General features: G+C 35.9%; 1 protein-coding gene across 5 annotated transcripts in view; it reads left to right on the forward strand.

The window, feature by feature from the left end:
* The window catches only part of NUP98 (nucleoporin 98 and 96 precursor), a 136,268-nt gene that overhangs the window by 87,740 nt on the left and 36,496 nt on the right, over positions 1–12,032 (forward strand). For all 5 annotated transcript variants that reach the window (XM_066367287.1, XM_066367314.1, XM_066367324.1 and 2 more), the window contains 4 exons: positions 1,883–1,996; positions 3,937–4,075; positions 8,241–8,418; positions 9,391–9,555. In XM_066367287.1, the coding sequence (XP_066223384.1) occupies positions 1,883–1,996; positions 3,937–4,075; positions 8,241–8,418; positions 9,391–9,555 (596 nt within the window). The remainder of the gene's footprint in view (positions 1–1,882; positions 1,997–3,936; positions 4,076–8,240; positions 8,419–9,390; positions 9,556–12,032) is intronic.

Here is a 12,032-nt window from a genome sequence, read left to right on the forward strand (position 1 = left end):
AAATTAGAGTGTCTTGATTATATACTTAAAGGCTGCCCCTTTTTTTTGTTGATATAACATCTTATTTTAATTTTGATAAATATTATTACCTTTTTCTTACTTAAATTGAGGCAATTTATGTACAGTGAAGTGCACAGATCTTAGATATTCATTTCAGAGGAATCTCCAGAAGTCGATCACAGTCTGATCTTTGTCACATAGATTCTTGAACTTCATATAAATGGCATCATATATACATATTCTTTTTTACTCAATTTTTATGAGATTACATCCATGATGTATGTATCAATACTTCATTCTTTTTTATTCTTCAGTAGTATTTCTTTATGTAAATATGCTATATTTGACTAAACCATTCTCTTTTAGTAAACATTTGGGTGGTTTTACTGTAAAATTTTTCTATATCTAGTTATTTTACTGCCTTTATGATACTGTTCAAAGCACTTAAAAGTAAGCCACCTCTAGTAGTATATCTTCTGGTCACTTGTTTCCCTAAGGAAACAACTTTATACCTTCACATGAAGATTCCCATGTATGTATAGCTACGTTGTGTGTGTATATATCTACTTGAGTTACATGATATTACATCTTTCAAATATCTCGTCTAGATATTGTTACTCATTTTCTCATTGACCTTGTCTGCCACCAATTTAAGGTTTTATTGGACGTTAACAACCCTCTTAACTTTGCCAGTAGAGAAACAGGTTAAGTATACAAATGGGCATTGCTGGAAGCTGGGTTTAATGTGATATTGGTCTTACATTATTTTCTCTGAGAGGACAAGTTTGCTTGACCTCTACTTATAAATGGGACAAGGAATGATTAGAACAAGCATACCAGTGTTCTCTTTTCTTTGAATTCTTCAGAAATTACATAGGTGATACTTTTGAAAAAAATAACACTAATTATATACACCTTTAAGTTTCTATTTATCTTTGAGGCTTCTCATGTAGGATTTTTAATCTTGATTTTAGTTCTATTTAAGAGTATAAATTTGAAAGATAGAAGAGGTTTATGGAAGACAATAGCCTTTAAAATAAAATACTGAGGACTTTTAGTTCCACCTGTACCACTGAATTATTGTGAGTCAAGGCAGGCTTATTTCATCCTGGATTTTGGTGTTTTCATTTGTAAAAATTTTTTTTTCTTTGTATTTTTCCAAAGCTGGAAACGGTGAGGCAGTCAGATAGACTCCTGCATGTGCCTGACTGGAATCCACCCGGCATGCCCACCAGGGGGCGATGCTCTGACCATCTGGGGCCTGAGGCAGAGGCCATGGAGCCATCCTCAGCGCCCAGGCCCACCTTGCTCCAATGGAGCCCCGACTGAGGGAGGGGAAGAGAGAGACAGGGAGGAAGGAGAGGGGGAGTGGTGGAGAAACAGATGGGCGCCTCTCCTGTGTGCCCTGGCCGGGAATCGAACCCGGGACTCCTGCATGCCAGGCTGACGCTCTACCACTGAGCCAACCTGCCAGGACCATTTGTAAAATTTTTTTAAAAATGGACTACACAAACTTTTCCTGGAATGTAGTTTTTAGAATGCCTTTCATAATGTAGTAAAGTAAATAGACTTCATTATTTTGCAAGTTTTCAGAACCTGTATTATGCAGTTCTGTGCATGTTTCCCAAACTTTCTTGAACATGAAGCTTTTAAAATACAAAACCAAAACAAACAGTTTTGCTAGGAATAATGCTGCTTTGAAAAACATTTTGGAAAAATACCTTATTTGTTTATATTTTCTGTAATGATTTAGTTACTCATTGAGGTAACTTTAAAAATTACTCATTTCATAGAATATTTTTGAAAGAAAAGTAAAATATTACTGAAAATTCTTTTACCAAAGGACAGTCATAATTAATATTTTCTGTTTCTTTTATCATAGGCATTGTTCTCACTAAGGTCGGTTACTATACTATTCCATCTATGGATGACCTTGCTAAAATTACCAATGAAAAAGGCGAGTGCATCGTCTCCGACTTTACTATTGGTCGTAAAGGTGAGTGTGAGTTTAAAAGTTAGTAGAGTATATGCCAGAGATCTGCACCTTTTTTTTTTTTTTTTTTTGGTAATTAACTAAAAGGAAGCTCTTAGTAGCTGAATATATTTTTTCCTAGATTTGGACCCACCTTGGCCTGAATAGCAGGCAAGTAACAAAACAAGACTAGAGTCTTAATAATATTCTTTGACAACTGTTTAGCTTATTGTGATTTTCTTTTGTAGATATTTTAAAAGTTTATTTCTTACTGATTTTTTTTTAAAAATCTTTATTTTTTGATTTTACAGAGGATGGTGAGAAGTATCAACTCATAGTTGCATCACATTAGTTGTTCGTTGATTGCTTGTCATATATGCCTTGACCAGGTATTGCTGAATGATTGATGGTTTAAAGTCCAGGGTTTTGAATAGGTGACCTCACCAGGTCGACACTATATTCACTGTGCCACTACATGCCAGTTTCTTTTTTATTGATTTTAAAGAGAGTAAAGGACAGAACAATCTTTGATCTTTTGGACGATGCTCTAACCAACTGAGCTATTCAGCTAGAGCATACAGTTTTCTACAATTAAAGAAAATATTATAAGCAGCAAGAAATGCTAAGTGAGCCTGTCTATGGTGGCGCAGTGGATAGAGTACCTTAACTGAAACACTGAGATCACCAATTTGAATCCCTGGGCCTGCCAGATCAAGGCACATACTACAGGCAATCAGTGAACAACTAAAATAAAGCAACTAGCATGACCAGGAATCGCAGTGGATAGAGTGTTGACCTGGGATGCAGAGGACCCAGGTTCGAAACCCTGAGGTCATCAGCTTAGTGTGGGCTCATTTATCTTTAGTGCGGGGTTGCTGGCTTAGGCCCAAAGATTGCTGGCTTGAGCAAGGGGTCATTGGCTCGGCTGGAGTCCCTTGGTCAGGGCACATATGAGAAAGCAATAAATGAACACCTAAGGTACTACAACAAAGAATTCATGCTTCTCATCTCTCTTCCTGTCTTATCTGTCTTTGTTCCCCTGCCTCTTTCTCATGCTTACCAAAAAAAGAAGAGCAACTATGAGTTGATCTTTTTCATCCTCCCAATGAAAAATCAATAAATAAAATCTTTAAAAAGAAATGCTAAGTGAAAAGAAATGAATAGTTGACAAGCTATGGATAATATATAGGTTCAACTTCATAGTACATTTTGCAAATTAATTTTCTTGGTGTAAACTCAGGTATCATATTACAAAAAGAATTTAGGTATTTTAACTCATACTGCAGACTAGGAGCTAAGCGTTGTTTATATAGCAGCAGTATAGATATTTGGTAAGTGGTATAAGAAGACTGTTTTGAGGACAGCAGAAATAATGTAAAACTAATGTTAAATTAGGTAACATCTAATGATGATAACAACTAATGATGTTAAATTAGTGTATTTTATGTCATCCGTACATATATGTATGTTATTTAATTATTGATTTTAGAGAGAGAGGAAGAGAGAGAGGGACAGAAACATCAATCTGTTCCTGTATGTGCCCTGATCAGGAATTGAACCAGCAACTGATGTGTATTAATATGATGCTCTAACCCAGTGGTCAGCAAACTGGCTCTTTGGCCCCTTGAGTGTGGCTCTTCCACAAAATATCGTGCAGGAGCTACCTCGATAAGGAATATACCTACCTATATAGTTTAAGTTTAAAAAATTTGGCTCTCAAAAGAATTTTCAATTGTTATAGTGTTGACATTTGGCTCTGTTGACTAATGAGTTTGCCGACAACTGCTCTAACCAATTGAGCTAACCATCCAAGGACATCCATACATATTATGGATGAAATAATTCATTCATAGTATTGCTGAATGACTGTTTAAGTGGTTTGCTCCTTCTAATTATTAGCAGTATAATATAGGTATTTACCCTTTATACAGAATGAGGTTTTAACTATTTGCTCTGACTTGTAGGTTATGGTTCAATCTATTTTGAAGGAGAGGTGAATTTGACAAATCTAAATTTGGATGATATTGTGCATATCCGAAGGAAAGAAGTTATTGTCTATTTAGATGATAACCACAAACCACCTGTGGGTGAAGGACTAAATAGGTATGAATTTATTTATTTTAAAATAATCAGCTAAATTACAGTTTTTTTTAAAACACAAATGTGTTCATGTTATATACATTTGTCTATAATTTGCTTTTTTGACTTAGTGTACAATGTGTGATTATTGTTTTTCTAATTTAAAAGTTAATAATAAATGCTACACTGTGACTTCTCAATTTCTTTTCCCTAGTATTATCAGGTCCAAATGTTATTTTCTAAAAACATTTTTAATAGTATTTTATTCTTGTCATATTTCTGCTGTGGCCATGCATAAGTTTCTCTGTGTTTCAGTGTGAGATACTAGCTTCTATTATCTCTTAGGTGAAAAGGCCATAGTTAAAATTGTATATTTTCACAACCTACCAAAATTGAATTATAAAAAAATAGAAAATCTGAACAGCCATCTAAAATAATAAGGAAATTGAGTCAGTAATCAAAAACCTCCATCTCAAAAACCCAAGATTAGATTGCTTTAATGGTGAATTCTACTGAATATTTAAAGAAGAATTAACACCATTTCCTCTCAAACTCTTCCAAAAACTTAGAGAGGAGGCAATCTACTGAACTCATTCTGTGAGACAGTCATTACCCTGATTTCAAAGTTAGCCAACAACATTGTTACAATACTACAGACTAATGTTTGTGATGAATATTGTTGTAAATATCAACAGAATACTAGCAAACAGAATTCAGCAGTACATTGAAAGGATTACACACCATTACCAAGTGATATTTATTCCTGGAATGCAAGAATGATTCAGCATATGAAACTCAATCAGTGTAATACATCACATTTACAGAATGAAGAAAACCACAATGTCAATTCCACTGGTTCAGAAAAATAATTTGATAAAAGTTTATATCCTTTCATGATAAAGGCACTCAACAACCTAGTGCTAGAAGGAATCTACTTCAATGTAAGAAATGTCGTATTTGAAAAACCCACAGTGGGCCCTGGCTGGGTGGTTCAGTGGATAGAGTGTTGGCCTGATGTATGGACATCACAGGTTCAATTGTTTTGATCAATGCCCCAGGCTCTGGGAGGGGAAGAGAGAGAGAGAGAGAGAGGAGGGAGCGAAGCAGATGGCTGCTTTTTTGTGTGCTCTGACCAACCATGCAAGCATGTCAGCCTCGGGTGCTAAAAATAGCTCAGTTGATTGGAGCATTGACTACCAGGTGGATCCTCTTACTTAAAGAAAAGCCCATTGTGAATATCATACTCAATAGTAAAAAACTGAAATTTTTTCTAAGGTCAGAAGCAAGACAGGGATGCCTGCTTTTGCTACTTCTGTTTATCATAACAGTTAAACAAGAAAAAGAAGTAAAGAGCATCCAAATTGAAATGGGAAACATAAAATTATTTTTGTGTACAGATGATTTGATCTTATATGAAGAAAACCTAAAGATTCCACTAAAAAAACTTATAAATTCAGGATACAAAATCAACATACAAAACTTAGTTTCTGTACACTAAAAATTAACCTCAAAAGGAAGTTAAGAAACCACTTCCATTTACAATAACATCATACAGAATAAAACACTTCGGAATGAACTTTAACCAAGAGCCAAAAGGCTCGTACACTGAAAGCTACAAAACGTTGCTGAAAGAAATTAAAGAAGACAAATAAATGGAAATAACCCATTTTCACAGAGAGAAAGATTTAAAATTGTTTAGTTCATATACTACCCAAAGCAGTCTACAGATTGAATGAATCCATATCAATATCCCAATGGCATGTTTTACAGAAATAGAAAAATCCATCCTGAAATCACATGCAATCTCAGGGGACCCCGAATAGCCATACTGATCTGGAAAAAGAACAAAACTGGAAGGCTCGTAATTTCTGACTTTAAAACTTGCCACAAAGCTACAGTAACCAAAACATTGTGGTATTGGTATAAAGACAGACAGTATAGACTAATTGGACAGAGTGAGACCCTAGAAATAAACCCTTACATACATGGATAAATGATTTTTGGCAAGATTGCCAAGAGCATACAATGAGGAGATAACAGTCTCTTCAGAGAACTATTTTAGAAAAACCTGGATATTCACATGAAGAAGAATGACATTGAACCATTACATTTTGTTGTACATAAAAATCAACTCAAGATGAATCAAAGACTTAACTGTAAGGCCTAAAATTCTTAAAGTATTTTATTTTCTTTAATTTTTATGGCATTATATTTGACAAGGATTTCCTGGATAGGACACTAAAAGCAAAGCAACAATAATATGAACCAACAAATTGGTTTACATCAGAATTTAAAACTGTATACATCAAAGAGCACATCAGTAGAATGAAAAGGCAGTCTACGGAACGGGAAAAAATATTTTTAAATCATATATGTGATAAGGGGTTAATAATCAGAATATAACAGAAGAACTACAGTTCAACAGCAGAAATTTAAAATGAGACTTGACTACACATTTTCCAGAGATGATGTACAAATGGTGAATATGCCTGTGAAAAGATGCTCAATGTAACTAACAATTAGGGAAATGAAAATCTAAATAACAATGAGCTGTCACACCCATTCGGGTGGTTACTGTTAAAAAAATAGTTTTTGCTAGAGTGTGGATAAATTAGAATCTTTGTCTATTGGTGATGGGAAAGAAAGTTGGTTTAGGTGTTACAGAAAGGAATATAATTGTTTTTCAAAACATTTAAAATGGTAGAGAAATTCCACTGTAGGTATGTATCAAAAAAAACTGAAATAGAATCTCAAAGACATGTTTACATACCCATGTTCATAAGCAGCACTATTCTCAATAGTCAAGAGGAAGAAGCAACATGTGTCCATTGTTAGATGAATGCATAAACAAAATCCATCTACATACAGTGGAATATTATTCTGCATGAAAAAGAGAAGGAAATTCTGACACAGGTGACAAAATGGGTGAACCTTGAGAACATGATGCTAAGTGAAATAAGTTTGTCACAAAAAGATAAATACTGTATGATTCCACTTACTTGAGGCATCTAGAGAGTTCAGATTTATAGAAATAGTGATACGGTGGTTGCCAGTGGCTAAAAATAGGGGACAGTGGAGGTTGTTTCTTAATTGCATTGAGGTTTCAGTATTGCTAGATGAAAAAGTTCTGGAGATTGGTTGCAGAACAATGTGGTTATATAACACTACTGAATAGTGCAGCTAGAAATGGTTAAGATGGTAAATTTTATGTTATATCTTTTTACCAGAATAAAAATGTTTTTTAAAATCACCTTTTATTGTGTGGTAGTCATTGTTAGGTGCAGGTCATACAGAATAAGTAGGACACAGTCCTTCAACCACAGGTAATTGATATTAGAAGAATACATTAACCAATGTAATAGTCATCTTCACACTCATTATTTATGATTAACTATAATATTCCTCATACTTCATTCTGCATCATTTGTTGTTCATCGATGGTGGTTGCTTTTTTTTTTTTTTTTTGTATTTTTCTGAAGCTGGAAACGGGGAGAGACAGTCAGACAGACTCCCGCATGCGCCGGACCAGGATCCACCCGGCACGCCCACCAGGGGCAATGCTCTGCCCCTCCGGGGCTTAGCTCTGCCGCGACCAGAGCCACTCTAGCGCCTGGGGCAGAGGCCAAGGAGCCATCCCAAGCGCCCGGGCCATCTTTGCTCCAATGGCTGCAGGAGGGGAAGAGAAAGACGGAGAGGAAGGAGGGGGGGGGGGTGGAGAAGCAAATGGGTGCTTCTCCTATGTGCCCTGGCCAGGAATCGAACCCGGGTCCCCCGCATGCCAGGCCGATGCTCTACCGCTGAGCCAACCAGCCAGGGCCGGTGGTTGCTATTTTTGCTGTTAAGTACAACAGCACTCTAAGATCTTCACTAGACTTTTTCAAGGATGTCTAACTTAAGTGTTAGTAAAATTAAATTTTACTAACTAGAAATAACTGATGTACCATAGTAATTTGGAATAAATGGAATCTGACCCTTGAGCCCGAGACTGAGCACTTTGATATTTGGATAATTCCTTGCTCTTAAATGTATCTACTTGAGGAGGCAAGACTCAAGTTTATGAAATACCTTTAGAGTAATTCCTAAGTAACAGAGGTACCTTTATTTGCTATTTCTATAGATGTTAGTTGGCTTTCTAGTCTTAAATATATATGTATGAAACATTGACATTTTACTTGATCGTATGTTACAGGAAGGCTGAAGTTACATTGGATGGAGTTTGGCCAACAGACAAAACATCTCGTTGTTTAATAAAGAGCCCAGATCGACTTGCTGATATCAACTATGAGGGAAGATTAGAAGCAGTTTCAAGGAAACAAGGAGCTCAGTTCAAAGAGTACCGTCCTGAAACAGGTTCTTGGGTGTTTAAGGTATAGTCACTTAACCTAGTTCTTACTAACTGTAGTAAGAGTTAGTATGTTGGAAGAGATCTGCTCATAACATCATGCTTTGTTTCAAATTCACATCTAGTTAAACCCCCCAGGTCAATAAGGAGATTTTATAAACTTTATAGGTCCATGATTCAAATACCCTTCTCCAACCTGTGAGCATTTAGATACACGTCTAAGTTAGGATTCTCATGGCATCATTTAGGGACATTAGGGAGAATTTTTGTCTCTTGATAGATCAGCTCTTCCTAAATTATTATTCTTTTTCTTTTTAAAGATTTTGGTGATGAGGAGATTGACTTCCTTCTTTCCTTGATAGTCCATGGGTTTCTTTCTCTTCTAGGCCAAATGGATTATTTAACTTGTCAAAGACTCTTGTGGAGAACAACTAGGCAGTGTATAGATGTGAAAATAGTAATGGCTCTTTTGGATTTATTTAGTAATTATATGAGCAACAAGGACATGCATCAAACATCATCTGAATCTTAAAGAAACAATAAAATGTCAAATGACATTTCAATGTGCTTTAAATAAATGGTTTTTTTTGCTGTTGGGTTTTTGTTTTTTTTATCAACAAACAGAGAGACAGATAGGGACAGACAGAAAGGAAGAGAGATGAGAAGCATCAATTCTTCATTGCGGCACCTCAGTTGTTCATTGATTGTTTTCTTATATGTGCCTTGACCAAAGGGGCTACAGCAGAGTGAGTGACCCCTTGCTCAAACCAGATGAGCCCTGTGCTCAAGCTGGCAACCTCTGGGTTTCGAACCTGGGTCTTCCGTGTCCCGATTCGATGCTCTATCCACTGCACCACTGCCTGGTCAGGCTAAATAAATGTTTTGATATCTCTTTTTTTATAGCTAATTTGCAAGATTGCAAATGCAAATATTGTGAAAGCTGTTCTGAATAACAACAGTAATAAAATTGATTTTGTTGGATTCTTCTTTTCCTTAGGTCTCCCACTTTTCTAAGTATGGTCTTCAAGATTCTGATGAAGAGGAGGAGGAACGGCTATCCAAAACTAATACAAAGAAGTTAAAGACTGCCGCTTTGCCTCCTGCAGGCCAGGACACACCATTTCAGATGGCTCTTAATGGCAAGCCAGCACCTACACCCCAGGTAGAGAAAGGACAGTGAATTTGAATGGATCCGTGATACAGAAGTTAAAAGCAAGTCATTCAGCTAGTACAAAGTTGTTATGACAGCCCCCCCCCCTGGAACTTTTGAAGAGTACATATTTATTGGCAATCACATTGAGACAAGGGCAAGGGAGGCATGAGATAGTACTGGCATTTGTTTTTTTCTTAAGAGATTTAAAGAATTCTCTTGCTGTTTGGATCATTCCTTCTATAGATTGTCTTTCTTAAACACCTCCCTGTCATTTGGACTTCCTGCATTCTCTACTTATTGATCATTTTAAGGATAGCCTTTTGCTTTTGTTGGTTGATGCAAAGTAAATCCTACTTTTGTTGACTACTGACTTGCAGGTTTGTTTTTTAAAAGTTCTGTTAGCTTTCTGCAAGGGTTTTTAACTCCATTTTCTCAAGCTGTTTGTTTATACTTCAGGTTACCTCTTAATATTTGTATTTTAACTATATAATCTTTATGAAAATAAAGTTTTAAGAATACAACTGAATTATTTGGCTTGGGGAGATTAGGGGCTTCATTGTTTATTGCTATTACTTGTAACATACTCTTTCAGCATTGTTGAATCAGCATAAAGCTTTGTCTTTGTAAGGAAAGGTTTATAATTTAAATATCAGATATTTTCTTTACCAACTCGTGAAAGCTTTACTTTCATTTGAATCTTGTTTATATTCAATCAGATTACAAAAAATTTTCTTTGCTGCCATACTCCCTCAAAGAAGAGAACTTGATATAGAATTCCTTTGTAAAGAATCTCTACCTCTCAGCTGCTAAAAGCAAACCTTTGGAATTTTCATTGCTACAGTTCTTATAGCTGCTGATTTGTGCAATTTTTATGATATATTAAATAACTTCTTGGGGAGGTATTTTCTGGAGATTGTGTATGTACATGTTTGCATATACAGAGTGAGGGGGAAGGGTATGATAAATGTGGGAAATGAGCACTATATTAACTTTGATGTTTAAATCTTTGTAAAATTTAGAAATCATTTCTGAACTAACAAAATGCTATAAATGGACTTGGTTATCCAGTTGTCCATGTTCATTTTGTCTGAATTATACTGTTTTATAATTCCTTTCATTCCAAATGTTTTTTTATCTTAACATTATAAGTATTTCGTAGGGTAAGAGTCTTATTTTCTGCCAATAAGTGTAAAATGGAGAGTCCTAAAAACATAGCTGGGGGGAAATGCTTCATCTGTGTACAGATGAAAGTTTACAAAATTTGACTACCAGTAGTTTTTAGGCTCCTTAATTTCCAGAATACAAATAGTAACAGATAATTATAAATTAAAGCAAGAGCTCCTTGACAGATTGAGCACCAAAAAATTTCAGAACAAGGTTCTAGGACAAAGAGGTGATACGGATCAGTGTGTGCAAAGAGAATATAGTGAATGGGGGTCGTTTTTCAAATATTTTCTTTGATTGAGGAAGTGGGTGGCCTTTGACCTTTTGGATAAGGAAAGCTGAAATGGGTAGAGTTGTTTAGATATTCAGGCTAATACGTTATAACTGTAAGTTGGGATTCTAGAGCAGTGATTTTCAACTGGTATACCATAAAAATTTTTAAAACTTGTACTACCTGACTTTTTAGTCAGTACTGAGTCTTCTCATTGCAACATCAAGAGGGCTATATTCACACTGTCACCTGGCCCCCTTGGAAAGGTTGATTTCCATGATACAGTGCTCTTTTAGTCTGCTGTAGTATTTGTGTGTGTGTGTGTGTGTGTGTGTTTTGCAGAGGGGTGGGGAGGGAGAAGTATCAACACATAATTGCTTCACTTTAGTTATTCATTGCTTGCTTGTTGCTTGTGGTATGTGCCTTGACCAGGCAAGTCCAGGGTTTCAAACTAGCGACCTCAGTGTTCAGGTCGATATTATATCCACTGTGCCCCTGGTCGGCAAACTGCGATTCACAAGCCACATGCGGCTCTTTGGCCCCTTGAGTGTGGTTCTTCCACAAAATACCATGTGCGGGCACTACTACCTCGATAAGGAATATACCTACCTATATAGTTTAAGTTTAAAAAATTTGGCTCTTAAAAGAAATTTCAATCATTGTACTGTTGATATTTGGCTCTGTTGACTAATGAGTTTGCCGACCACTGCACTGTGCCACCACAAGCCAGCTTTGTAGTTCATTCTTAAACCTTATTTTGCTCTTAAAAAACAAGTGAATCTATGAAATCAGAAAACATAAAGGTGCTCTGGTTAGATAGTTTAGTTGGTTGGAGTGTCATCCCAGAGCATGCAGGTTGCCGGTCAGGGCACATAAAGAAACTACTTAATGTTCTTGTCTCTCCTGCATCGCTTTAAAAAAAGAAAAGAAACATAAAGGTCAGTAAAATTTCATATAATCGTCTTTTTTATGCCTTCTAAGTTAGGGAAAATTTTAGCAGAAAAACTTTCACACAGATGAATTTGGGCAGTTGCCAAAACATTTGGTAATT

This window comes from Saccopteryx leptura, chromosome 1 (genome assembly GCF_036850995.1).
Source record: "Saccopteryx leptura isolate mSacLep1 chromosome 1, mSacLep1_pri_phased_curated, whole genome shotgun sequence".
In the NCBI taxonomy this organism is placed as follows: domain Eukaryota; kingdom Metazoa; phylum Chordata; class Mammalia; order Chiroptera; family Emballonuridae; genus Saccopteryx; species Saccopteryx leptura.